This window comes from Mustela nivalis, assembly GCF_964662115.1.
Source record: "Mustela nivalis genome assembly, chromosome: 10".
In the NCBI taxonomy this organism is placed as follows: Eukaryota; Metazoa; Chordata; class Mammalia; order Carnivora; family Mustelidae; genus Mustela; species Mustela nivalis.
This window is the reverse complement of record NC_139029.1, coordinates 22,970,659-22,996,468: the sequence shown is the minus strand read 5'-3', so window position 1 is coordinate 22,996,468 and position 25,810 is coordinate 22,970,659. Positions and strand designations below refer to the sequence as shown.

Genomic DNA, 25,810 nt, shown 5'->3' with positions numbered 1-25,810 from the left:
AGACAGTTCCCAGTTTCACGCCCACCCTTTCCACCCTTTCCACCAGGGTACAAAAGAAGAAATGGTAATATTTCTTTCTTAAGTCAGCGAGAGTGAAGGCACCTAGGTTAAAAAAAAAATGTTGAGTGCCACCAGAGACCAAAGCACGAGATAAAGGGCCTTAAGCAAGATTATTCTCCCCATTTCACAGATGGATGTAATTGAGTTTTCCTCAACAGGGTCTGGCTGGGGTTCTCGCTCAGAGGTGCTGGCAGTAGGATGGGGAAATTCCTGTGAAACTGTTCGATCGCTTCTTCCAAGGGGCCTCCTTAACAGCTGTCCTGCCGGCGTCGCCAGCTGCCCCGCCAGTTCCTGTCCCTTTCCGAGCGCGCGCTCGCCCCGCCTGACGCTCCTGGAGTCCGTCCTTCTGCTGGGCCCCAGGCCCACTACGGGCGGAATGGAGTTCTTGGAACTGATCCGCACCGGCCGGGCCCAAGCCAAGCTGCTGCGAGGTCCGGAGGCGCCCCCACTGCGTGGCACGCTATGCGTCACCGGCCACCACCTGCTGCTGTCGCCAGGGCCTCAGGGGACTTCAGACCTGTGGCTTCTGCTGTTGCGTAGTGTAGACTCCATCGAGAAGCGGTGAGACGTGGCGGGGGCGTCCCCGTAGTTGCGAAGCTCGCGGCTCTGCAGAGGAGGGGGAAGGGCAAGCGCAGTTTGAACTGGTGCCCCCTTGCATTACGTCCAATCCTGATAAACTCGTTTCTCCTCCCCTCGTGGGGGGCGGGGGATTCTAAGCCGAAGCCGGTCCATCCCCAGGGTCTCCGGTGACTCCGGCACCATCACGCTGCGCTGTAAGGACCTGCGAGTGTTGCAGCTGGACATAGAGGGCGTGGAAGCCACGCTGGACATCGCCCGTTCCATCGAGGTGCGCCAACGGTGCTCCTGAAGCCCTTAAGCGATCCCTATTTCGTAATGACGAGAGTAAACGGGCTCCTGCGCGAGGAAACTCAGCATCCGGTGTTATCCTGGCACACAGCTAACAGCGAGGGATGCAGGGTGGTCTGGAGTCCGCGCAGAGGAGGGAGCTGCGGAGCGGAGGGGCTGGGAGGGCGCGCGAGAGACGATTCCGACTTTGCCCAGATCCTCCGACTTCCTCCCCCAGGCGCTGTCGTCCTTGGAATCGGTCATCACTTCCTTTCCGTTCTTCTACCGTCCCAGGGGCTTGAGATTGGGCGACGCCTGGCACTTCCACCCACCCGAACGCTACTACAAGCGAGTAGCTCGCGAGGTGGGTGCGGTCGTGGGGGCCAGCGGTTGTGCGAGCGCCACACCTGGAAGGGGCTTGAGGTCCGGGCGCTCACGGAGTGCCCTAACCCGGCCTTCCCCTCTGCTTGTACCGCAGACCAACGCCTGGAGGCTGAGCGAGGTGAACGAGGACTTCAGCTTGTGCCCCAGTTACCCCCGCGCCGTGATCGTGCCTCGCGCTGTGGACGACGATGCCCTGGCGCGCTGTGCCCGCTTCCGCCAGGGAGGCCGCTTCCCTGTGCTCAGCTACCACCACGCTCCCAGCGGAACCGTGAGCCCGCCCCTCCCCAGAGTCCGCCACTAGGAACAACTGCGGCCTTTCTTGGCCCTTTTCTGCACCGGCCGGGCCAGTTCGCCGCGCGCCTGCAGACCAGGCTCCTGCCCTTTGTGGCCGCGCTCCATCCTTCCTCAGCCCCAACGGGCCCCGCCCCCTCCGTTCCGCCCGCCCTCCCCGGACTCAGACCCCGCCCCTCTCCCCGGCTGAGGAGTTTCGCCAATCTGGGCCCCGCCCCCGGCCGTTCGGGTCCCTGGAAGCTAGTCGGGTCTTTGTCAACCCTGGACCTGCCCAAGGTCTACTCTTAGGGTCCCTTTCCCCTTCGGCTACACCCCACCCAAGCCCGGACCCGCATCTTGTGAGTTCCGCCACTAGGGGACCCTGCCCTCCAGCCCGCCCCTGCCAGCTCGAGACCCGCCTTAGTGTGTAGACCTTCCCTAGGGGCTCCCTGAGAGAAGTCCCCCGCCGGGGCGGGTGTCTATGGCTTCTGGAGTGGAGTGCCCATCCGCAGGTGCTGCTACGTTCCAGCCAGCCCCTGACTGGTCCCCAGAAAAGGCGCTGCGCTGAGGACGAGGAGCTGCTGCGAGCCGTGCTGGCGGGAGCTCGCCCTGGAGCCCCGGGCTTCATCCTGGACACGCGCTCCGCTCAGGCCGCCAAACAGGCCCGTGTGACTGGGGGTGGCACCGAGGCCAAAGCCGCCTATCCTGGCTGGAAACGGCTGCACCGGCCCCTGGAGAGGTGAGAGGTCTTTCAGTCCTCTCCTGGGCGCTCTCCTACCGGACTCTTCAGGGATACGTATGTGTAGGGGGGGGGAGGCAGGAGGAGTAGGGGGGATGTCTTCCAGGAACCTTGGGGACTGTTAGGCATTTCTGGGTAGCTGTCCTGTCCGGTAAGCATCCCCACTTGCACACCCCCCACTGACAGAGCTAATTCCTCTCTAGGCACCCGAACTCATCCTGGAAAGAAAAAGTATCTCTTTATATTAAACTGATACTTGTCTTTGTCTTCCTGGAACAGCCTTACCACACACACACACACACACCCCTCAGCTCTGCATGGGTCCCAGCCCTCCCCTGCAGCTCTACCTGCACAGCCGTGTCTATCTAGGCGATGGTAGTACCAAGAGCAGGTCCTCAGGGAGTTTCTGTGCTTTGAGGAGAGTGGAATACAAAACTGTTTATTCCTTTATTCAACCAACATTGACTGAGCCCGGAGGCGGAGACCGTGGGCAGCCCAGACCTGGTTGCGGGATCAGCAGTAGGAGGGCAGTTAGGGTTTGGTGTGACAAAGCTGGTGCCCCTCTCCTGTGTGTAGGGAGTGCAAAAAAAGTTTCCCTGAGAACTGGAGGCCTTAGCTGACACCTGGAAGAGGAAGAAGGGCCAGAGAGCAGAAGGACATTCCAGGTGGAAGGAACGGCCAGTGCACAGGAGCTGAGGATCGAGTCATTTGCCCTGTTCAGGGAGCTGCAGGCACGTCAGAATGGTGGACGCATAGGGTGTGGGGTAGAGGCAGAGAGAGCTGGGGCTAAAGGGGAATAGGGACCAGAGCAAAGGTCTTGAATGCCATGATTATGAGCTTAGACTTTATCCTAAAGGTGGGGGTGGGAGGGGGTGCATTGCAGGCTTTTACACAAGGCTGGAAAAATCTCCATGAGGTTTTGGGGCAGGAGGTCACATTGGTGATCTTGAGCTGAACAGTTCCTGGGAAGCAGGAAGAGGGACCAGAATTCTAAGAGGGTTGTGTTTCTATTGTTGGACTGGGACTCCCCAGGGACTACCGTGTTGCTCCTATCAGACTGGGCTACAACAGTACTGGGATGCGTCCATCAGAATGGGGGTTTCTCAGGGCATTGTTTCCCAGGAGGGTTGTGTGACCACTCCCCAGGTACCCCCCAACAGACCAGGTCTCCCCCAAGGGGTCTGGGGTCTTCTCCATCAGATTGGGGAGTCCTCCAAGATACAGACTCATTTCCATGAGATTAGGTGGGCTCCCCAAAGGGTCCTGTGTCCCTCTTGTCAGATGGGTTCCTCTTTGTCTGCCTTGTTGGTCTGGAGCACTTGTTCCCGGGCTGTGCTCACTAGAGTTTGGTTGGGGATGGAATGACCAGATTCCCATTTGTACAGGGGACGGCCCCTACAGGAGAGTTTCGTGCGGCTGGTGGAAGCCTGTGGGGACCTGGAGAAGAGCATGGATGGCTGGCTCAGTCAACTAGAGGCCTGCCGCTGGCTGGCACATGTGAAAGAGGCCCTGAGCACCGCCTGCCTAGCAGCCTGGGGCATGGAGAGGTAAGCCCCCTGCTACAAGGCAGAGAACAGGGCAGACAGCAAGGCCCTCAACCCCTGGGCACAGTAAGCACAGACAACCTGGAAATGGATCCATTTGACTCCTGGCCCGGCCACCCCAGGCTGGGAAGGACTGGCCATTGTTAACAGCCCTGGCCCATAGGGAAGAGGCCTGCATCCTGGTGCACGGGGCTGAAGGCATGGACAACACCCTGCTGGTGACTTCGCTGGCCCAGCTCATCCTGGACCCCTTGAGCCGGACCATGACTGGATTCCAGGAGCTGGTGGAACGTGAGTGGATCCAGGTAAGTGACCGCTCAGCCCCAGCCCCGCCCCTTCATCCAGAGACCCTGCTTCCTTGTGCCCATCACTCTGCCCCCTCCCCAGGCCGGCCACCCCTTTCAGCTGCGCTGTGCCCACTCGGCCTTCTCCCATGCCCGACCCAAACACGAGGCACCCACCTTCCTCCTCTTCCTGGACTGCGTGTGGCAGTTGGGCCGCCAGTTCCCGCTGTCGCTGGAGTTTGGGGAGGGGCTGCTGTTGGCCCTGTTTGAGCACGCCTATGCCTCCCCTTTTGGCACCTTCCTCTGCAGCAGCGAAAAGGAGAGGTGAGCGGAGGGGCTGTCACGGTGGGTCAGGGGCCAGGCGCAGGCCAGGCTGTGTTAGCGCTGAGGTCCCTAGAGGACATCTTTCCCTTTTGGTTGAGTTTCTCTTTGGGGAAAACTCTTGCATGTTCTCTCCTCCCCTGCCTCTAAATCTCACCCTTCCCCCTAACTTCTGCAAACCCAGATTTGAATGGGCCCAAGGCCCATTCTTCAGACCTACCCACTCTCTTCAGATCCAAGAGCCAGTGCACCCCTAGCTTAAAAACAAGGACTGAGGGGCGCCTGGGTGGCTCCGTGGGTTAAAGCATCTGCCTTCGGCTCGGGTCATGATCCCAGAGTCCTGGGATCGAGCCCCGCATCGGGCTCTCTGCTCAGCAGGGGAACTGCTTCCCTTCCTCTCTCTCTGCCTGCCTTTCTGCCTACTTGTGATCTCTGTCTTTCAAATAAATAAATAAAAATCTTAAAAAAAAATAAATACTTTAAAAACAAAAACAAACAAACAAACAAAAAAACAAGGACTGAAGGGGAAAGTTACTGCCAAAGAAATCACTTCTGGGGCTCTCTACCACTTTGTAGGGTTGATTCTAGTGAAGCAAGAGTAGAGGTTGGAAATGGAATCGAATTGTTTGGGCTTAACTTCTGGCTCCCATCACTCACCTGCTAGGTGATCATGGAAAACATGTTTCCTGTCAGTAGCACGGAGTCTTCTAGCAGCCGGCATGGGAGTGGGGGGGACATGTGAATTAGTCAGGTTAAAGCATGGGAAGTGTTCAGCGCAGTTTCCAGCACGGTGGGCACCCCAGCGGTAGTGGTTCTTATAATCTGGTTCACCTGTTGCATATGCTCCCAAGCCCCCCAAAGCCGTCTTTCGCTCATCAATGTGATGTGAGGGAAGGGAGGGCCCCGTCCTCTCCTCACTTTTGTTGCCACCCCCACACCTACCCCGCCCCACACCCTACAAGGTTGTTTTCACGGACTCCACAACTGGGTCACCCAGCTGAGAAACCGTTATCTTTATGTACTTTCCTCTCCCGTCCTCCATATATAGCCTTTCTCCTAAAACTTTCTTATCTTGGCCTTTCCAAATGTCAAAGGGCCCTCCTATTAACCCCACTCCAGACCCTTCTTTCCATGTCGGCTGTGGGAACAGCCACCACACTGTTCTCTGTCACCAGTTTAAAAAATTCACTAACAAACAGGAGAGCCCAGGCAGCTCAGTGGGTTAAGCATCTGACTCTTGATTTCGGTTCAGGTCTTGATCTTGGGGTCGTGAGATTGAGCCCCATGTTGGGCTCCTCAGGGGGCTCCGTGCTGGATGTGAAGTCTGCTTTATTTTCTCTCCCTCTGTCCTCCACCCCCTGCTCACGCTTTTTCCTTTCTCAAAAAGAAAAAAAACAGAAACCCAACAATACTCACTTGGGCCCATTCCCACTTTCTTGCTCTTGGCCCTGGATTTCCATGCTTTTGGACACCTGGTGACTTTCTGCAGACAGAACCAGCCATGGGGCCCATTCTTAGTTACCTGCCCCGATGCTAACAGGCAAAGCTAAATGGATCTCCTGAACAACTAGGACTTTTGTCTTGTTCTACTTTATTCCAGTGCCCAGTCCAGGAACTGACTGGCAAGAACATTTGCAGGAAAAAGGAGAGGTTGTCACTGCCCCCAGGGTGGCAGTCACCCTAACCAGGGTCCCCAGTCCAGAATCCCAGAAGGCATAGCTTGAGTCTCCCTACAGATGCCTGTGTGAAGTGAGGACTCGAACCCACTCCTTGTGGTCTGGGCTCAACCAGCCAAAAGTGCGACGGAAACTCCGGAACCCACTCTACGTCCCCAATCCCTTGGCCATCTGGCCCTCTGTGGAGCCCCAGAGCCTGCAACTTTGGCAAGGTGACCCCCCCTCTCCCACCTCCTCCCCTGGGCAGCTAGCTCCTCTGCTGAGCTTCCTTATCTGTCCTCCTCCTCCTCCTCAGGCCTGTTTCTGCGCTGGATCCGCCCGCCTGAACCTTCCCAGGTGGCTTGGGAGAAGGTGTGGCAAAGACTGGCATCTAAGGAGAAGACAGAGGATTGTGAGCCAACCTCTAAGCCCCAACCTTAATTGGTGACTCCTGGGATAGTGGCTGAGATATTCAAGACCTCTCCAGGTCCCTCAGCACCTCTGGACCTTGGTTGGATGAAGGCACCTGCTACCCAGCCTAGTCCAAAACATACCGAGACTCCAGGTTTCAAGTGTCTGTAGTGTAGGGAGGTCTAACTAATAAAGATGTCCGTGAATGGTACCAGCTTGCTGGGGTGTCACTGAGAAGGGAAAAGGATGACACAGTCCCCACAAAATTTCTGACCAGAAACCACTTATTTCCAAACTAATTTATTTCTCAGAGTCCAAAACTTTCTGTGAGCCCTGGCCCAGAAACTTCTCCAGGTCCCGATGGCGATCCAAGCTTCTTAAGCCTCAAACTCAAATTCAAAGTACTGTGGGTCAAAGTAGTGGATGCGGACGTAACCATCCTCGCCTCCGCTGCTGTAGCTGGAGAGAGACAGAGCCAGGGACCAGTCAGATGTCCCCTGTGAGGGGAGGCAGGCACGGCAGGGGCGGGAAGCAGGACACAGGAAAGGGCCAGAGACCAGACCCAGGGTGAGCTCAGTTCCCTGCACAGGACCCTACCTCTTGCCATCAGGATGGAAGGCAACACTATTGATGGGTCCGAAGTGACCCTTGACTCTTCCAAATTCTTCTTCAAAGGCCAAGTGGAAGAACCTGGAGGAGGGGGGAGGGAAGGGAAAGGTCACTCTCCATCTTCCAAGGCCTGTTGGACGTACCACTCCCCAGAGGCAAAGCAGAAAGTAGGGAACCGGGATGAGGGAGAATGAATGTGAACAGAACAAGAGGAAGGTAAGACTGGACCCCGCCCACAGGCCTGGCTAACACTTCCTTACTATGTGCCATACAGCGAGTAGGAACTCATGCACTAAATGTGCACGATTTTAAAAGAGAAGCCTACTACTGCTGTCCCCAATACAGAGTGGAGGAAACCAGGAAACCAGAAATACGAGGATGGATCCAGGGCCTCAGAGGGAGCCCCAGTTCCTGCTCATAGCGGCTGCATTACACACTTGTCACAGGAAGGCCACAAATCTGGCTGTAACTCCTAGTGGGCGATGAAATAAGGAAGTCTCCTCAGGTATGTGGTTTGTGTCCATCACGAAAGATACTCCGTGGGGTTTCAATCTGGAAAAGCCCCTCCTTTTAAATATTTTATTTATTTGACAGAGAGAGAGGGAGAGCACAAGCAAGGGGAGCAGCAGGCAGAGGGAGAGGGAGAAGCGGGCTCCCTGCTCAGAGCCCGATGCGGGACTCGATCCCAAGACTCTGGGATCATGACCTAAGCTGAAGGCAGACACTTTACCCACTGAGCCACCCAGGTGCCCCATCCTCTCTCTTTACCTGGCTTCAAACTTGCCAATCCTAGTGGAGGTGGTTGTTACGTCCATGGCTTCCTGACCACCGCCCAGCACCACCTGAGGAGAAGAAGAAACTCTACCCGGGCCCAAAGGGCAGGCAAGTCCATTTTCCATTTTTTACCCCCAGTCCATGAGATTTTAGTACCTCCGACATCAGACCAAGAGGATGCGAAGGGCAGGGCCCACACACACCCTTCAGCTACCTCCTGCCCTGCCCTCTGTGGCTTCCCTATCTTCCAGCCTGCTCATTGCTTTGGCAATCTCCCCTCTACCTGACACTATTTCCCAAAGAGTTCATATCTCAATCGCTAGATGAACACCTAGATCCTGGAAGCCTGGGTGGGGTCCCCTTACATGGTCATAGTTGGGAGAGAGGGCAGCTGAGTTGACTGGACGTTCTGTCCGGAAAGTCTTCTGGTGTTCAAGAGTTGTGGAATCAAAGAGCTAGAGAGAGAAAATGGGGGAAGAGGTCTGTAACAGGAGTCTTTCTGAGGCAAAGCCGGGCAAGAGGAAAGCTTTGTAGGGGGTAGGAGCAGCACCCCCAGACTCCTCGCCCAGGCTCACCTTGGCCGTGTTGTCCTTGGAGGCAGTGACAAACATGGTCATGTCCCTGGATAACTGGATGTCATTGATCTGCCGGGAGTGCTCCTTGACATTCACCAAGACTTCTCCAGACTGAGGAAGGCGGAAGAATGAGGCTCCAGGCGTCCCAAGCTCTGCCAGCCCCACTGCTCCGCTGGGGTTTCTATACAGTTCCCTGTCCCGGCTAGGGGTGGCAGGGCAGGGGTGTCTGGGTCGGGTTGGCCCAAGTATCCCCTGAACAACATTCACCCCCACTCCCAAGCCCCCATCCCAACCTGGCCCATGTGTACACACTTCATCAACACAGTTAGTCAGGCTAGGAAAACACGGGCTAATGGCAACAAATCTACAGGCCCAGGAACTAATCAGCATGTTACGCTGGTAGAGCCGTTTTCCCTTCCTCCTCCTTTCAACACAAAGTCCCCAAATTGTGAACGGTCACACTCCGCCGAGCACTGTGCCATGCGTTCACCACCTGACTTCATATATCCTCACAATGACCCTATGAAGTGGGTCTTTTAAAGGCCATTTTCAAAGGCAGAAAGTAAGGTTCAGAGGGGTGATGTGACTTGTCGGAGGTCCTGCAACCTGCAAGACGCAGAAAGCCTGTGCTCACCCCTGCCCGGCCAGGGTCGGGGTCACAGTCCACCAAGACTGCTGCCTGTCCAGCTTTTTCTAGATCGTCTCAAAGGGCTACTTCATCTCCTGACTTCCCTTCCGACTCAGCCACCCGCTAGCCTGTGCAGCACAAAGAGCAGAGTCTGCGAGTCTGCCCTCAGAAGCACCTCTTGCTACCTCAATTTCTCTCTCTGGAAAACAATAGGACTAAAAGCCCACCACCCAGGGTCACCGTAGGGATACTGGGACTGTGTCTCATTTGACTTTGTTGTGACCGGAACCTGGCCTATATCCTGCAGACATTGGTTAGATGATTAAAAGGCCTTGTGGGCACTGCGCCGCGCACACAGGAGACCTTCAGAGAAGTTTTTTTTCCCCTTTCCTCAGTTATTTTTTGTTGTTTTCAAGTAAGCTCTAAGCCCATCGCAGGGCTTGAACTCACGACCCCAGGACCAAAAGTCGCATGTTCTACTGACTGAGTCAGCCAGGCGCCCCTTTCCTGAATTATTTTTACTGACTTGTGAGAAGGATGTATTTTTGTCTCCTCCATCAGTGTGGACATGGTAGGGACTATCTGGCTTCTATATTTCGGGGAGTAAGCACTAGCTTTGCAGTCACAAAACTTCAAAAACTGCATCTGAAGGCACAGAACAGCTCCACTATGTGCTAGCACCCAGCATTATGTATGCCTTTCACCTTGGTTCCCATTCCCTTCCTGCGGGTGGGTCTGGGGCAGGTCTGGGGCCTAGTGGACTATATTTTGTGTTTGCTGAGTGACTGACTAACCCTTATGGTAGTACGTGCCAGCACTGGCCAGGAACCCACGCACCCAGATGCAAATCCAAGACAGCCCGCGCTTGACCCTTTCCTTACCCCCACCTTATCAGTCACCCCTAAATGTCTCTTGACTCTGTCCGGGGCTCCACATCCCCAGGGCTACTGCCTCATTCAGGTCCATTCTCCGAACTAAGCCCGCAAAAGCTTTCTAAAGAGAAAAATCTGATTGCCAATCGCCATTTTTTTTTTAAAGGTTTTATTTATTTATTTGACAGAGAGAGATCACAAGTAGGCAGAGAGGCAGGCAGAGAGAGGAGGAAGCAGGCTCCCTGCTGAGCAGAGAGCCCGATGCAGGACTCAATCCCAGGACCCTGAGATCATGACCCCAGCCGAAGGCAGCGGCTTAACCCACTGAGCCACCCAGGCGCTCCTGCCAATCGCCATTTAAAGATTCCCTCCTGGGAGCGCCTGGGTGGCTCAGTTGGTTAAGCCTACTGAGCCACCTTCTGCCTTCAGCCCAGGTCATGATCTCAGGGTCCTGGGATCAAGTCTCGCATCGGGCTCCCTGCTCAGTGGGGAGTCTCCTTCTCCTTCTGCCTCTCCACTCATTCTCTCAATCCCTCTCTCCCTCTCTCAAATAAATAAAATCTTTTATAAAAAATAAAGATTCCCTATTGCCTAAGGAAAATCGTGGTTCTTTACCTTCCAGCACTCAAAAAAAAAAAAAAAATTTAGTCACTATCCACTTCCCCCAATACTGTGTCCCAACAACGCCAGACTCTCTTCTCTTCCTGCCTGAAGCTCCATTTATTCTCCAGCGTTGATGTCCGGGCCACCGTCTCTGTGACCGAGGGCACTCTCTGTACTTGGCTGAGACCTCTACGGTGGCAGAACTCACAGCCCGGCTCCCGTGCCAGCTGTCTGCCAGTCTGTCCCCCGGGGGCAGGGCCCACGTCTGAGTCAGGTCTTTGTCCTCAGAGCCCAGCACCAGGCTTGGCACCCAGTGGTGGCAGGCAAAAGGCTTCCTTGTGATCACTCTGAGCATATCCCAAGTACTCTGTGACAAGGTTTTTGAACGCCTGATGTCACTGAATCCTTGCAACGTTTTACAGAGAAATGGGCTCAGGGGAGTAACTTGTCCCGTCAAGTAACTAAAAAGTGGTGACCTCTATATTTGAACCCAGCCCTCGCTCTGCACTACTGTGCTATACTGTCTTGTGAAGGGACTCATTCTGCTGGGCTCGGCCCACAGCATCCTCCTCACCTTGGCGCTATACTGGTTGAGCTCCCCGCCTTCGTGGCCTGCGATGATGCACTCCCCCAGGGGTCCCCAAACAGCACTGGTGATCTTGGAGTCGTTGCAAGGGATCTTCATGTAGGGCTCATTGTTGTCTGTGGCGGGGGGGAGAAGATGTCTAGACCTGGGCTCGGGAGCCGCGCCCCTCACCCCAGCCACAGTCCCAACCCCCCCAGCGCAGGCTCACCGATCTGGCTCGGATCCCGCAAATCAAAGAAGCTCACGAAGCACTGGTAGCCCATCTGCTTGTCCGTGGAGAACATGATGATATTGCCGCCAAAGTCAAAGCCGCACGTGCGGACAGCCGAATTGGTCTTGAGGAGGGCCAGCTGCTTCCCTGGGGACAGGCAGAGTCTGGGCTACCCCTTGCCCGACAGCATCGAGGGGAGGACACTCTCTATCTTCCTATCCGCTGTGTCTCCAGCTCTAGGGACTGTAACCCACCACCACCTCCTCCTCACTATGCTTCAGCTCAAGATTTTTAACTTCCGCCCCACCATCTTTCCTCAGACATCCGGTTGCTCGGGCATTGCTCCTAGTGCCTGTAATACCTCTGTCTTCTCCTCAGAATGCGTTTCTCCAACACAAGGATCTGCTCTCCTTTCTCTGCGTGTCCCCAGAACCCAGCAGCAACCCAGCACAGAACTGGGTGCCCAGTAAATATTTGCTAGATGGGGCAGCTTAATAGGCTCCCGTGTCTTTGGTCTGTTCTTCCAATATTCCCCACTGCTACCTGAGCTCACCAAAATGAAACACACTCTTCCCTGCTCAGGGACCTCCACAGCATGCCTAGTCCTACGGAACAAAGCCAAGCCCTTGAGACTGAAATTTGAGGCCTATTCGGACCCTAGCCTGCCTCATCTTCTCTCCTGACTGTCTATTTCATCCCCCAAGAAGCAAGAGCTCCCATCAGATCAGATGACTTGGACAGGACACTTTGCCATGCGTTCATTCCAGAATGTGCCAAAGTGGTGCCTCTTTCTCATCCTTTAAGCCTCAGCTCATATGACATTTACCTTGGGAAACTTTGCCGGGTTGTTCCTGTCCTGTTCCAGGCAGTCAGCTGCCTCCTTCTAGCCTTCCACAGAGCTCAGTGCTTTCTCTCATGGGCCTTCTAGCTTACTGTACTGCCTCTTTTCTGGTCTTTTCCTCTCCTTGTCTCTTTCTCATTCCTTACAACAGGAGGCATCTCTGGATTTATCTTTGTTTCCCCAAAACCTGTTCGCCTAAACAGGTATACTGTGGGTCCTCACTGTCTGGTGAAAAAGCAAATGTTCCAGACTTACCTGTTTCACAGTCCCAGAGACGACAGCTGTTATCAGCTGAGCCGGTGAGAACATGTTTGGTGTCCCCTGACGAGGGTGTTAAGAAACATGACCGAGTTCACCTGAGCCCTTGTCCTCCTGGAAAACCAACGGACTCACCTCCTCATTCAGCCCCAGACAGCCTTTCTTCCTCTTCACCTCAGAGCATTCTAATCTCCTCATCTAGAACTGGCACTTGTCCTGAATGCTCCCCCAAGCAGTGAATGAACCAGGGATTAGGAGGTAGGCATCATTCCCAAGACCCACAATAGCATCCCAAATTCCCAACTCCAAGTTGGCAGCCTCTCCGTTGCTGGCAGACCCCGGGAGCCCAGACTCAGAGCAAAGACAAGGATACAGTCAGCATCTACACACCACACAGCTCCAGTATGGCCCATGTAAGTGCCCAGCCTCTCACCGTTCACAGAGTACCACACATTGACAATCTGGAGGAGTCAAAGACAGTGTGACAGGTGGTAAACATCCCAGGCAGAGCAACAGCCTCCTCCTTGGAGGTTCCCCAGGAACCCTCAGCAGCCTCCAGCCCGGCTAGATTTTGCCCTCTCCTACTCATCTCTTGGGAAACAGCAGCTTGCTGATAAAAAGAACAACTTCTGGATTTTCCTCTTTCCTGCAGTTAAGTGGCAGGGGAGTCAGGAGGCTTGCAAAAACTTCTCCATGCCATTGTCCTGGTCCTTCCCGAAACCCTCAACTACACTGCTTCTCTCCTCTGAACTTATCTTCCTGTCTGTAAAATGAACACAACAATAATGCCTTCTTCAAAGGGTATCTGTGAGGCTTCAATAAAATGATGTCTAAGGAATTTAAAATATAAGTGACTAACAACTCTCCATTAATATGCATGCGGTACTTACTATATGCTCAGCTCCTTAGTTGAATAATCTCATTTAACCCTGAAGACAACCCCACGAGGGAGGTACTATTAGTACCCATAATTTATAAAAAAGGAAACCACGTTTAGAAAGGTTAAATGACATGCTCAAAGTCACACTGCTACTCGGATGCAGGGGTCAGGATTCAAGTCGCGTCTGCTGGCTTCCAAACCCCCACTTTTAGCTACTAAAGTTAATGTCTTCCATAGGGAAGTGTCTCAAAAGGCAGTACTGTGAGGGACTGTTGGCACTCTGTGAAAAGCAGGATGGGGCCCAGAACGGCCTACTGAAATGAGACCAGGGACACCTCCAGTAAAGCAGTCCTCTGTTGCCCCTCACAGCCCACGGATCAGCCTTCCCCTTCTAGAGGTGGTCTGTTCCCCGACCCTGGAAGAATAGTCACTCTCGTCCCCGTTCCCCTTCCTTAATGGTCTCCTGCTTTTTTCCTCCAGGCCATTCCTATCAACAACAGCGTCTTTCCCGATAGAATGCTCTCGCCCACCTACTCCCGGCAAAACGGGCTTGTGCACCTGTCGCCCTGGCAGAATGAACTCGCCCCCTCCCGTCGCCCCCCCACCCCCGCCAAGGTCCCGCCGGCCCGCCCTCTGCCAACGCTCACAGGGTCTTTGGCCACGGTGAAGAGGAGGTCTCCCTCGCGGTTGTACTTAATCTGCGTAATGGATCGCTCATGGCCTTGCAGCAGGATCGGCTTCTGTGGGGATAGGACAGGTGTGTCAGGGCCAAGGATCGGCCCCCACCCCAGTCCCAGACCCCCAAGTTAACAACCCAACTTAGGGGAACTCACCATCCCGGCGCTGACGAGAGGAAAGAAGCAACGTGAGAAGGACCGGAAGAGGCTTTGGCGCCACTTCCGGATTGTGGGTCTCCGCCCCTTCGTTTCCGGAAGTGGACGGGGACCGGCGTTGCCATGGCGGCGTCTCTAGGTGGGTAGGCGGCCCCGCCCCTCTAGGGGCTTCCCAAACCTTGCCAGGAGTACATTTCCCCCTCCCTCTCCACCACCTGACCTTGACCCCTGCCCGAACCCCAAACTCCGGCCTCCCGGGGTCTGTCCTACCCGCCAGTCCCACCCGGGGCGTCGAAAAGCGGGGGAGGGATGTGGGGGCGGCTGGCTGGGGAGGGGAGGGGAGGCTCGAGCACGACCAGGCCCGGCGAGCGGCCGTTTTTTTGGAGGTGAGGGTTACTCGCTTCTCCATCCAGGACAGGTGCTGGCTCTGGTGCTGGTGGCCGCCTTGTGGGGTGGCACACAGCCGCTGCTGAAGCGGGCCTCCTCTCGCCTGCAGCAGGTTCGTGAGCGGACCTGGGCTCGGCAGTTGTTGCAGGAGATGAAGACCCTCTTCTTGAATACTGAGGTGTGTCGTGTATGACCCCTTTCTCGAACGAACATAGCTGCTAAAAATTTGGTCTCTGGAGTCAAACGAGTCTGGGTCAGAATCTGCTCCCCACCAGCTTACTCTCTGGAAGCTCTTGGAAGAGTCAGTTTTCCTCCTTGAGCCTCAGTTTCATCATTTGCAAAAGGGGAATGTTAATGGTAACCACCTCATAGGGCAGTTGTGAAGATTCAGTGAGGTGAGGCACCTAGAGCACTTAACATTGGGTCCAGTACATAATTAGTGTTCTATCTATGGCTGGTATTACTAATATTTTATTATGGTGATCCCTCCAACAGACCTTCCTAGTGAGGACTTGGGGCTTAAATTGACCCTGGAGTGGGAGGTTAAGGAAGGATATGGAGAACTACCTCTGACCCCAGTGCTGCCAGTCTAAGCTAGTGGGAAAGACAAGACAGAGACACAACCACCTCTCAGGGCTAAGGCTGTGAGAGATGTACAGATTAAGTGCTTCCTGAGTTCACAGGAGAGAGGCTGGACCTAGGAGCCTATGGGAATGCTTCTTTGAGGGAGTAACATTGGCATTCAGAGTCTTGCAGGATTGGGGGGGATGGGAACTAGCAGGGCAGAGGGAGAGGCATTCAAGGCGGAGACATGGAGTTCAGTCAGTAACTTGCTGCTGGCTCTGGAAGGGTCCTTTTTAGAAGGTTAACCACTCTCTGGACCCTTATAGCTGTAAGGATGCTTCCTTGGAGCTTCCTCCAAGGAAGTGTGTATCTAGAAGCTCAAAGAAGTCAGTGCTTCTCACTCAAGCATCATACTGATGCGGATTTCTTCTGTTTCCAGTACTTGATGCCCTTTTTCCTAAACCAGTGTGGCTCCCTTCTCTACTACCTCACCTTGGCGTCAACAGGTGGGTCTCTGACTTAGAACTACTGTGCTCAGTGGTGGAGGCCACCTGGAAGAGTCACTTGGGGAGGGGGCCTGAAACACCCTGTTCCCACAAGTGAAGGAGACCCCACCATCTGTGATTCCCTCTTTGCACCCTCTTTTCTGAGCATTTGGGGGCTGTTTATAAGTATGCTGCCAGGCACTGGGGTTGGTTTGAAGCCTGGCAGTACTGTGCAGCAGCGGAGGAAGAGGGATGGTTCATTTGCTGTGCCGGCAGCTGGCCTTGACCCTTGCTTCCACGGTGTGCCACCTGCCTGACCTTGAACGAGTCTCTTGTTTGAGTGTTGGTTTTACAGGATGGTTTTTGTAGCACTGTGAAATTACATTCAGTGTATAGGAAGCGTCTAGCCGAGTAGCTGGTGTACCCTATAGGATCTCAGCAAGCATATGTTTCCTTCCTCCATGATTGTTGACTGTCCTCTGTTGTGTCAGATACTGTGGGAGTTTTACACACTTTGTAGCTGTACCACGGAGATACTACAGGTTTGGTTCCACACTACTGCAGAACAACAAATGTTGCAGAGCAGATCAAATGAATTTTTTTTGGCTTCCCAGTGCATATAAAATTTATGTTTAGTAGGGCCCAGCTGGCTCATTTGGTAGACATTGCAACTGTTGATCTCAGGAGCATAAGTTCGAGCACAGGGTTTACTTAGAAATAAAATAAAAACAAAGGGGCACCATGGTGGCTCAGTCGGTTAAGCAGCTGTCTTTGGCTCAGGTCATGATCCCAAGGTCCCAGATGAAGCCCCACATGGGGCTCGCTGCTCAGAGGGGAGCCTCCTTCTCCCTTTCCACCTGCCTGCCGCTCCTCCTGCTTGTGCTCTCTCTCTCTTTTTCTGTCAAATAAATGAATAAAACCTTAAAATAAAAATAAAAAAAGCAAGTGGGTGTGTTTGTTGTGTAGTTGGTTAAGCATCTAAACCCTTGGTTTTGGCTCAGGTCGTGATCTCAGGGTTGTGAGATTGAGCCCCGCATTAGGCTCGTGCTCAGCGCAGTCTGCCTGGGACTCTCTCCCTCTCCTTCTGCCCCTTCCCCACTACGTTCTAAAATAAATAAACCAATTGATCTTTAAAAAAGAGAGAGAGAAGTGCAATAAAATGAGGCAGGCCTGTATTTGATTCTCATCATGGCACTACAGAGCAGACCTGATGATCTCCATGTAGGAGATGAAGTTAAAGAATTTGGGACAACTTACTTCCCTCCTCCAAGGTCCCAAGCATGTCAATGCAAAAGGATTTGAAGCCATATATTACTTAAAGTTAATGCTCTTGAGGTTTACTATGAGAAGTCTCCCTTCTGTGGTTTCATCTCTCCTGGAATCTCAGCCAAGCACCCCGGGAACTTGAGGGGAGTCTGGGTCCCTGAGAGCTCTGAGGGCACCCCTTGGAGGCCATGGGAGGGTGAAGAGACAGGCCAACCTTCAGAGCTGCCCCCTTAGCTTCAACTAGAGGCACTCCACTTTTCTCTCTTTTGCATTTGGGGTTTCTCATAAGGCATCATTTAAAAGAAAGTTTTGGGGGCACCTGGCTGGCTTGATCAGTAGAGCACACGACTCTTGATCTCAGGGTCATGAGTTCAGACCTCATGTTGGATGTGGAGATTACTTAAATAAAACTTAAAATAAAGCTTGGAAAAAGAAAAGAAAGTTTGAAAGCTGCTGCCCAAGAATGCTGAATGCTCTGGCCAGCTGACTACACTTAGCCCTTTACCAAATGGCAAGATTCGGGTCCTGTTATGTCATCGTCTGCCCCACCTCCATCCTTTAGCATCTGCCTGTGACAATAATCAGCTACAGTGGCCACTTTATCAAGGATGTATATACTCAGCCAGGGACTAGACATAATGACGGTTTCACTGTACAGCAGCCCTGTGGTACGGAGATGCTCTCACCTTGCTAGCACTGGTGTAGGGTACAGTGAATGAAGACCTCACCAAGGTCACATGGGGACCCCTGCTCTTCCACTGCCCCCGCTACTTCCTTTCCCCATCTGCTGTCACGGACCAGTCTTTAGCAGTCATGCCATGGAAGGGGTGTAAGCCCAAGGGAGCAGCTCTGAGTAGGTAGGAGTTGTGGTCAGTTTCTTGGATGCGAAGTCCCAGCTGTGGTGGAGACTCTTCAGGGGATGAGAAGTAGGACAGTTCTTCCTCTTAGTCTTGTCATATTCAAGTAATTCAGTGTCTGATTGGTACTTCTCTTTTTTTGGTATGTGTGTGTGGTAAGAACACTTAATATGAGGTCTATCTTCTTAGAAGGTTTTGTTTTTTTTTTTTTTTTTAAAGCAAGCTTTACAGCCAATGTGGAACCTGAACTCATAACCCTGAGATCAAGAGTCACATGCTCTACTGACTGAGCCAGCCAGGCGCCCCTATCTTCTTAAAAAGTTTTTTTTTTTTTAAGACTTTATTTATTTATTTGACAGACAGAGATCACAAGTAGGCCGGGAGGCAGGCAGAGAGAGAGAGGGGAGGAAGCAGGCTCCCCGCTAAGCAGAGAGCCCGATGTGGGGCTTGATCCCAAAACCCTGGGATCTTGACCTGAGCCAAAGGCAGAGGTTTTACCCACTGAGCCACCCAGGTACCCCTATCTTCTTAAAAAGTTAAAAAGGTGGGGGCACCTGGGTGGCTCAGTTTGGGTTAAGCCTCTGCCTTCAGCTCGGGTCATGATCCTGGGGTCCTGGGATTGAGCCCCAAGTCAGGCTCCCTGCTCAGCAGCACGTCTGCTTCTCCCTCTGCCATTCCACCACCTGCTCTTGGTCTCTGGCTCTATCTCTCTTTTTATTTTTTGTAAGTTTTTTATTCATTTGTCAGAGAGCGAGAGTGTGTGTGCACAAGCAAGGGGAGCAGCAGATGGAGAGAGAAGCAGGCTCCCCACTGAGCAAGGAGCTGGACATGGGACTCGATCCCAGGATTCTGGGATTATGACCCAAGCTGAAGGCAGATGCTTAACTGACTGAGCCACGCAGGTGTCCCTGCCCCCCCCCCCCAATTTTTAAGTGTACAGAATTTAAGCATAACACATTTTAAGCTAACCCGGTTAACTAGATTAGTCTTTCAGGTTTGTCTATTGGGAATCAGTCCCTCAGAACTTCAAAAGTAAGGGACCGATCCTGGGCTGTCCCCTACCTAAGGCCCAACCCTTTGGGGCCTATCCTGAAAATGTACCTGCCTTCCCTCAGGCTCCGTGTTTCGAGCCCGAGCTGAAACAGAATCAGATGTGCTTCACGGGCTGTTTTGTTTGTCCATCTTCCCTTAGTTCAATCAGGATATAGGCTTTGGAGTCAAGCAGCCCTTGGTTTAAGTCCTCGATTTGCCTCAATGTACGTGTCTTCTTGGAGCTTTTGTTTCCTTTACACACAGTGATAATGCTCTTTTCACGGTGCTGTTGTGAACACTGAAGATGTGTACACAGGTGGCACTTAATAAATGGTGGCTGCGCTGTTGCATTCATCTACTGCATCCTCTTGGCTTTGGGGCCTATCTGCCCCAATATTCTTGTGATCTCAGGAGCTCTTTGAGTGCAAAGACCTCATCCTTAGCCACAAACCAGGGTGGTCCCAGACCACCTTATAGTTTGGGTCTTTGTGCAGGAGTGGAGGGAGCATAGAATTGAGAGTCAGGAAACATGGTTGGAATCCTGAGCTTTGCTGCAGTTTCATCAGGAAAATGAGATACCTATTTTTCTTTTTTTAACAGGCTGTCTTGATAAAATGTGTTTTGTGCCTAGAAAGATAATTTTTGGGGGCACCTGGGTGGCTAAGTCATTAAGCATCTGCCTTCGGCTCAGGTCATGGTCCCAGGGTCCTGGGATCAAGCCCCTCATTTGGGCTCCCTACTCACCGGGAAGCCTGCTTCTCCCTCTCCCACTCCCCCTGCTTGCACTCCCTCTCTCAGTGTGTCTCTCTCTGTCAAATAAATAAAATCTTAAAAAAAAAAAAAAAAGAAAGAAAGAAAAGAAAACAAAGAAAGATAGTTTTGGGGCATCTCAGAGATTTTTTTTATTCTGATCATTCAGATCTGACCCTAGCCGTGCCCATCAGTAACTCTCTGGCCATTGTCTTCACACTGATTGTCGGGAAGTTCCTCGGAGAGGATATCGGTGGAAAAGGTAAGTCAGGCCACTGCAAGTGTGGGTAGGCACTCCTTGGGCCCTTCTACCCCAATTAGTCCTTCCCCAGAGCCAGCTCCTATGGGCAGGAGCGAGGAGGGTCTTTCCCCATCCGTCCCCTTTCCTCGGCAGCTCTCCTGCTTCCTTATGGCCATCCGAGTTCCCTTCACCTGGGCATTCCGGGGATAGACTCCCTCTGCACTGGTCCCTCAGCCCTGCACCAGCTCCTCCGAGCATGGCTGGGTTCAGTCCCTTGATTTCTGCCTGTCCCCGCAGGAGCATTCACAGGTATGGTGCTCACCGTGGTGGGGATTGCACTCTGCGTCACGAGCTCTGTAAGCAAGACCCAGGAGCAGCTGTCTGCCCTTTGAGGGGACCCACGCCACCCTCCAGCCCTGTTGTGTCCAGGAAGCCCCTGAGCCGGGAGGTGCAGCCAGGGAAGCAGACGGACCCAGCACCTCCCACTCTGAGCCTCGACGCCTCACCTCTTACGGGGCTGGTAGCTACCTCGAGGTGGCTCTCGCAGGAGAACTGCAGTGAAAGAGCTGTTCGGCTGCTTGGATTTGCCACCAGAGACCTCATACCTCCCCAGCAACCCCTCTGCCACAGCAGCTCTCCCGGTGCTGTCGTGTTAGGCCCCCAGCCCAGTCACTGTCACTACAGCCTGATCCAGACTGTTCCAGCAGCAGGGTCCACGGACAGTGTGGAGACAGCCACCAGCTGAGCGAGATGCAAACAGGAGGCATCAGGGCTGTCAGCGGCCTTGGCTGGCTGAGGCGGGGACCCAAGGGGAAGAAGGGACAACAGAATGGCAGGTGTAGAGGACACAAGCAGCCTGTGGCCTGGCTTGGCCCACCTAGGAGGTGGGTGGGAGCCCTCAACCGCCTGCCCCCCTCAGACAGACAGCCTGGGGCCCCCGCCCGGCGTCACTTCTGCCATGTGTCATGGTGACTGGTGAGGGGTAGCCTCAAATAAATCGGCACGGAATGGATGGAGGACAGCGAGTACTCTTCTAGCACAGCACACCTGCTCCCATGGTTGTAGCCTCTCCCCCAAGCTCAGCGCGCTCCTCCTGTCTCTGGCTGGAGAACCCCTTGGGAACATGGCCTCCATGGCTAGGGCTGCCCAGCTCAGAAGAAAGAGAAGATCGGGCTGTAGATTTAGGAGCAGAAGAGTGGGGTGGAGCTGAGGGGGCTGCCAGGTATCCTGTGAGCCCAGGGGCGGTGCTGGGTCCCCTGGAACAGGCTGCAGAGTGGCCGCCCCAGTTCCTGGCCGGAGCTGCTGACTCCCAGGATGGCAGAGACGGGGTTGAGGCTGAGACTGCTGCCCCAGCCCCAGGCTGCTTTTCCAGGCCCAGGGCCTCATCCACCATCTGTGCTGTCCTCTGGAGGAGGCAAAAAACCAAACGGACCAGAGCATTAGCACCCCTTGTTGCCTCCACCCTCGGCTGAAGTTTCTGAAGCGTGGAAAGGAAGAGACTTTACAACTTCAGATCTGCCCTCTCGCTTAACCAGGTAGGAGGTTGGGCTTGGAGAGTTAGATCGGCTCACAGTCCCAAGGGGAAGCTCTCCTGGGACCCCGGGCTGCCATTCCAGCTCTTAGCCCCTGAACCAACAGACTGCTTCCGGCCCCTGCCCACCTGATCCAAGGGTTCCTCCGTGCAGGTGTCTTCATCATCTGCCACTTCCTGGGCCCCTGCGGCCTCCTTCCTCGGGTGGGGAGCCTCATACACTCCCTTGCCTCCTGTTGGAGGAGGCGGTGTCAGCGGACGCCCAGCCCGAGGAGCCCTTGCTCTTCTCTCCCAGCCCCTTCCCCTCCCCTGAGCCTTGCTCCACAGTCCAGACTACCTTGGAGGCTAGCAAGGTAGCTCCGAGGCAGGCCTTTGGCTCCCATCCCTTCCAAATCCCACCCTCAAGTCTCCCTGGGCCTTGTTTCATATTGCCAGCTCCTTCCGCGGCAGTCAGGGATGATGTGTGCCCATGGGGCAGCAGGAAGGATCTAAGCTGAAGTCAAGGCCAGCTCTGCCCCTGGGCATTCTGCCCCCATAGACCTCTCCCACAACAGCAGGGGCCATTCTTTGTCACTGTCAGAGGATGGGTGAGAAGGGCCCAGGGTCCCCTTACCTGATGGAAACGAGAGCGTGGGGAGCCTGCTGCTTGGCTGAATGGCCTGCTGGGGTCTGGCATAGAAGGCAGATGGCTCAGTGGGGCTTGGCTCCTTTGGAGAGGGCTGGGGCACCTGCGCCCTGTGGCCCTGGGCCTGTAGAGGGCATACTGGGCTTGGACTGTGGGTGATGATTGTTCTTGTCTTCTCTCCTGCCAGGCCAAGCTTGAATGCCCCGGGTGCTTGTGGGAGCTTGGGAGAGATGCCATCTGTCTTCACAGCCTGTGTCCTCCCCCCCGGCTCCCTCTTCCCATCAGGCTGCCTCATCCAGGGACAGAGCTGCTGGTGCCTGGCACCCAAGAAGCCCAGTGAAGCCAGGCCGTGTCCCCCAACTCCCGCCCAGTGCTCAGTGGCTCATTTCTCGGAGGGCTCAGGCCTGGGATCAGCTGGGGAGCTGGGCCCCACTAAGCCAGAGGCCAGTTTGCTCTCCCAGTGGCCTGCCTGGTCAGCAGAGTCCACAGGTCTTTGTCGAGCTGAGTTGAGCTGTCTCTTACACCAGCTTCTAGTTTGGCCCTTGCCACTCAAGACCTGTGTCACCCTGAACAGCTGACTTCACGCCTGTGAACCTGTCTCCTCCGGGAAACAGGAATGTAACCTCTGTTCCACAAGGCGTGTGGTGAGAGCCTGAGCTGGAGGAGAGGCCAGCCAGTCACCCCTCTGTCCTGCCTTGCATGGCCTCCCCCATCACCTACCTGCGGCTTGTGGGGCTTAGACTTTGGGTCTGGGGGTTGCCTGCAATGAAGAAAAAGGGCTTGTGGTAAGCAGAGCAGGCATGTGATCTGGGTGGCTTCCTCTGCTTTACCCTGCTGCCCACCACCCCCCACCTCCGCCACCTCACACGTCCATACCAGCAGCCCCTGGGCAGAGAGGGGCTGGGCACCAGCAACTCCAGATAGGGGAGGGCCTTGAATTCCTCCTCTCCAACCGCCACATAATAATGGCCATGCATCAGAGCGTCTCTTGCTGACAGTGGGAGCCCCTCCAGGGTGTAGAGTCTGGGGGAGACATAGTGGGTAAAGGCTGGTGGACAAGATGCCTCTGCATACTCGGCAGACTACAACGGGCTGGGCGCAGCTACTCCAAGGTACCCATTGGCTGCTGACCCTCCGGAAATCTGGGCCAGTCACCTCGGCTCTACCCTGCTCCAGAGGTTCAGTGGAGGGACCCCTCCCTGTGGCACAGAAGGAAGTCCCATTTGGGGAAGCACAAGGACAGCCAAAATCAGCAGGGAGCCTCCCTCCATGGCCCCGTGGGCCTCCCCCCGGGGGTCTCCCCGGGGGCCCGCACTCACTTGCACACAGCCCCGGCCCGCAGTTTGGCCTTCTCAGTCAGGAGCTTCAACACGGCTTCCCAGTCCTTGCCAGCAGCCTGGGGCAACTTCAGGCTAAATGGGGGACTTACCAGGTCGCCATTCCTGAACACACTGAAACAAAGAGCAGTCTGGTAAGGAGAAGAGACCCCAGAACGCCCCACACATGAGAGAAAGAAGGGCAGCACAGGCCCAGAGAAGGTCTAAGAACAGGGGCATTGGTCTGTTTTCACCCATCAAGCATGCTGGTACTTTTTCTATCCCCACCAGTGACCAGGGGCTCCTGGAACAAACCCACCCACATTTTCTTGGTCTTACTGAAACAAAATCTGTTTCTGCTCCCCAACACTGACACTCACCGAATATAGCAGGGGGAACGTGCAAGTGGTCGCGGTCCAAGGGTCCCATCTCCTGGGTGGTGAGTCACGGGAGGACCCTGAAACCGAAGTCAGGCCCTCAGATCAGGAGAGAGTTGAGGCCTTTGGCTACGGTTGGGGCAGTCCAAGCGGTAGGATGAGTGAAGGAGGGGGCGAGGAGGGACGGGATGGATCCCACCTTTCACCAAAGGAAACTTCTACCTCTCCAAAGTCACATTCTGCCCATCCCTTTGCCCTCATATGTTTTACAGCTTCTTTCCTTTGGGGGACCACAACCTGGAGATAAAGTAACAGGCTGAGTGAGGAGCAAGGGGTAGTCTTGAAACCCTGTTCCCCAGGGAGGGTAGCATCTGGCTCCAGAGTGGATGTGGAGAGTGTCCCCCCTCATGGACCTGACAGATCCTGTTGTTTCCAGAACCCTTGGCTTCCCAGGGGGGCAAATTGGGGGGCAATCCCAAGAGGGTTAAGAAGACAGGGGGCTGGAGCCCAGCCTCCCCCAGACTCACTGGTAGTCTGCTGCTCTTCCCACCTGGATCCTTCTGTCCGGGGGGTAAATAGCTATAAGGACAGAAGGGTTACAGGTCATCTGGGGGAGCCTGGGACCGTACCCCACTGGTAGCTGCTAGAGTGAGGGTCTAGGGTGCAGCTTACCAGGTGTTCCTTCCCACCTGGATAGTCTCAAAAGACATCTGTCCAGAAACAGATACTGGCGCTTGAACCTGCCTGAGGGCCTGGCGTCCGGCAGACTATCTGGACACGGGGCTCAGACACAAGCCATTAAGGTTAAGGGTCAAGAGAAACTAATTCACTCAGCATCATATTGTAGCTCAGAAATTCTCTCATTCATGAGGTTTTATCTCATTTTCTGTGAGATGGAGAAAGTTACGAGCCTACAATAACACGGAAGTAAGTGACAGAGCCGGGATTCTAAGTCTCTCTGGCTTCCCACCCCTCGCTCCTTACGCTATCACAAGGAACGCCAGGGGACAGCTGAGTAGCACCTGGAAGCCAGATCTGAGTTGGAAGCTCAGATACTCAAAATTCTTCTCCCATCTTGGAAGGCATGACTGCACTCCACAGAGGAGGATGACCCCGGCAAGGGAGAGCACAGGATGCTTGATCACAGCAGGGAGGAAGTGAGGGATGGAGTTAGCGTTTGGTGATGGTGGTGGTAGAGGAACCAATCAAGAGCCTTTGGAAAAAAGGGGCTCCACCTGCAGAACATTCTTGCAGGCTGGTCCTGACTGTGATGGGCATAAACATCGATGTCCTGCTTCGCCCAGAGCTGTGGCTCCGCTATTTGTGACGTGCGGACTCTGAGGCAGGTTACTCAGCCTGTCTTGATTTCCCCTTCTAAAGAGTGGGGATAAGACCGCGCCCTGCATGGGGCTGCTGCCTTCCAGAAGGGAACATGCGTGATGCCTGCACATGCAGCAACCACTGAGCACGAAAACAACCGAATACGACCTGCCCTGGGCCACTCACCTCAGCTTGCGGAATCTTTCGAAGCCAGCAGCCACATACTGCCCTCCGTTCTGCAGGTCGGCCAGGTCTGTGATAGGGTGGCCACCCCGAGGCGTATAGAGGGCCCGCACAGCCACCGGGGCCTGCACAGTCGAGGTCACCTCGCGGAGGAAGGTCTCCAGGGTGGGGAAGCGGCGTTGGCTCACCACCAGCTGGCGACCTGGGGAGAAGGGGTCCCCGTTCCGGTATATCACCACCCTCTTGGCTGCTGGATTGCTACCACCCGCCATCGTGTGTCCTCAGCAGGAGACGCGGAGCCGTTGCCAGGCACCTGAGGCAGGCTGGGAGCAGTGCCAGTCAGAAGTGGCGTCCTGCCCAAACCTTCACCAAGAAAGGAAGAGAGACTGCAGGAGCACGTGTTGGCCTTCAGGGTCTCATACAGCCGGCCCTCGGCCCTTGGTGGGGCCTCCCTGGGAGCTGGGGGGCTCTGATCACTACACTGGAAGACCGCGGGCCTCAGTGAGAAAGTGGTGGAGAACGCACCGAAGCACAGATGTTCTAATCCGATAGAGGGAAGAGCCCCAGAAGCTCCCTGCCACTCCGCAGCCCAAGGGCTGAGCTCAAAGGATGATCAGCTTTGGGGACTGATCTCAAGGATGGCCCATCTGCCTCCTGGACTGTGGCTCCCAGCCTACCCCGGGGAAGATGCC

The 25,810-nt window shown here is 54.6% G+C and overlaps 4 protein-coding genes across 15 annotated transcripts; 2 read left to right on the top strand and 2 right to left on the bottom strand.

The window, feature by feature from the left end:
* Positions 1-190: 190 nt before the first annotated feature.
* On the top strand, positions 191-13,881 carry LOC309841941 (myotubularin-related protein 9-like; the record flags this gene model as incomplete). Of its 7 annotated transcripts, none has more annotated exons than XM_082685667.1 (11): positions 191-621; positions 799-907; positions 1,145-1,270; positions 1,385-1,558; positions 2,073-2,299; positions 3,685-3,846; positions 4,007-4,148; positions 4,231-4,451; positions 6,185-6,336; positions 6,420-6,515; positions 13,832-13,881. In XM_082685667.1, 11 exons carry the CDS (start codon positions 191-193, stop codon positions 13,864-13,866), a joined length of 1,875 nt encoding a protein of 624 aa, XP_082541793.1. In that variant the 3' UTR covers positions 13,867-13,881. The 7 variants fall into 7 exon arrangements, 6 of the variants coding, with proteins under 6 accessions (XP_082541793.1, XP_082541794.1, XP_082541795.1 ...); XM_082685668.1 differs by lacking the exon at positions 13,832-13,881 and adding an exon at positions 12,417-12,480; XM_082685669.1 differs by lacking the exon at positions 13,832-13,881 and adding an exon at positions 7,469-7,558.
* On the bottom strand, positions 6,799-14,309 carry EIF3I (eukaryotic translation initiation factor 3 subunit I; the record flags this gene model as incomplete). The annotated part of the gene is given in 13 exon segments (XM_082685766.1): positions 6,799-6,973; positions 7,112-7,204; positions 7,892-7,965; positions 8,263-8,352; positions 8,473-8,583; positions 11,150-11,277; positions 11,370-11,519; positions 12,469-12,534; positions 12,845-12,932; positions 13,999-14,091; positions 14,185-14,235; positions 14,237-14,293; positions 14,295-14,309. Coding segments are annotated over 13 exon segments (1,098 nt in total). The 3' UTR covers positions 6,799-6,891.
* TMEM234 (transmembrane protein 234) lies at positions 14,221-20,778 on the top strand. Of its 2 annotated transcripts, none has more exons than XM_082685790.1 (5): positions 14,221-14,323; positions 14,598-14,749; positions 15,575-15,641; positions 19,695-19,787; positions 20,064-20,778. In XM_082685790.1, the coding sequence occupies exons 1-5, from the start codon at positions 14,308-14,310 to the stop codon at positions 20,156-20,158; spliced, it is 423 nt and encodes a 140-aa protein (XP_082541916.1). In that variant the 5' UTR covers positions 14,221-14,307; the 3' UTR covers positions 20,159-20,778. The 2 variants fall into 2 exon arrangements, with proteins under 2 accessions (XP_082541916.1, XP_082541917.1); XM_082685791.1 differs by having other exon boundaries at positions 14,281-14,323; positions 14,603-14,749.
* On the bottom strand, positions 19,653-25,769 carry DCDC2B (doublecortin domain containing 2B). Of its 5 annotated transcripts, none has more exons than XM_082685704.1 (9): positions 25,122-25,769; positions 24,143-24,194; positions 23,619-23,695; positions 23,242-23,373; positions 22,799-22,945; positions 22,643-22,682; positions 21,911-22,142; positions 21,427-21,530; positions 19,653-21,171 (listed from the first exon to the last, which is right to left on the bottom strand). In XM_082685704.1, the coding sequence occupies exons 1-9, from the start codon at positions 25,388-25,390 to the stop codon at positions 20,800-20,802; spliced, it is 1,425 nt and encodes a 474-aa protein (XP_082541830.1). In that variant the 5' UTR covers positions 25,391-25,769; the 3' UTR covers positions 19,653-20,799. The 5 variants fall into 5 exon arrangements, with proteins under 5 accessions (XP_082541830.1, XP_082541832.1, XP_082541828.1 ...); XM_082685706.1 differs by having other exon boundaries at positions 21,911-22,046; XM_082685702.1 differs by having other exon boundaries at positions 22,643-22,945.
* Positions 25,770-25,810: the final 41 nt, after the last annotated feature.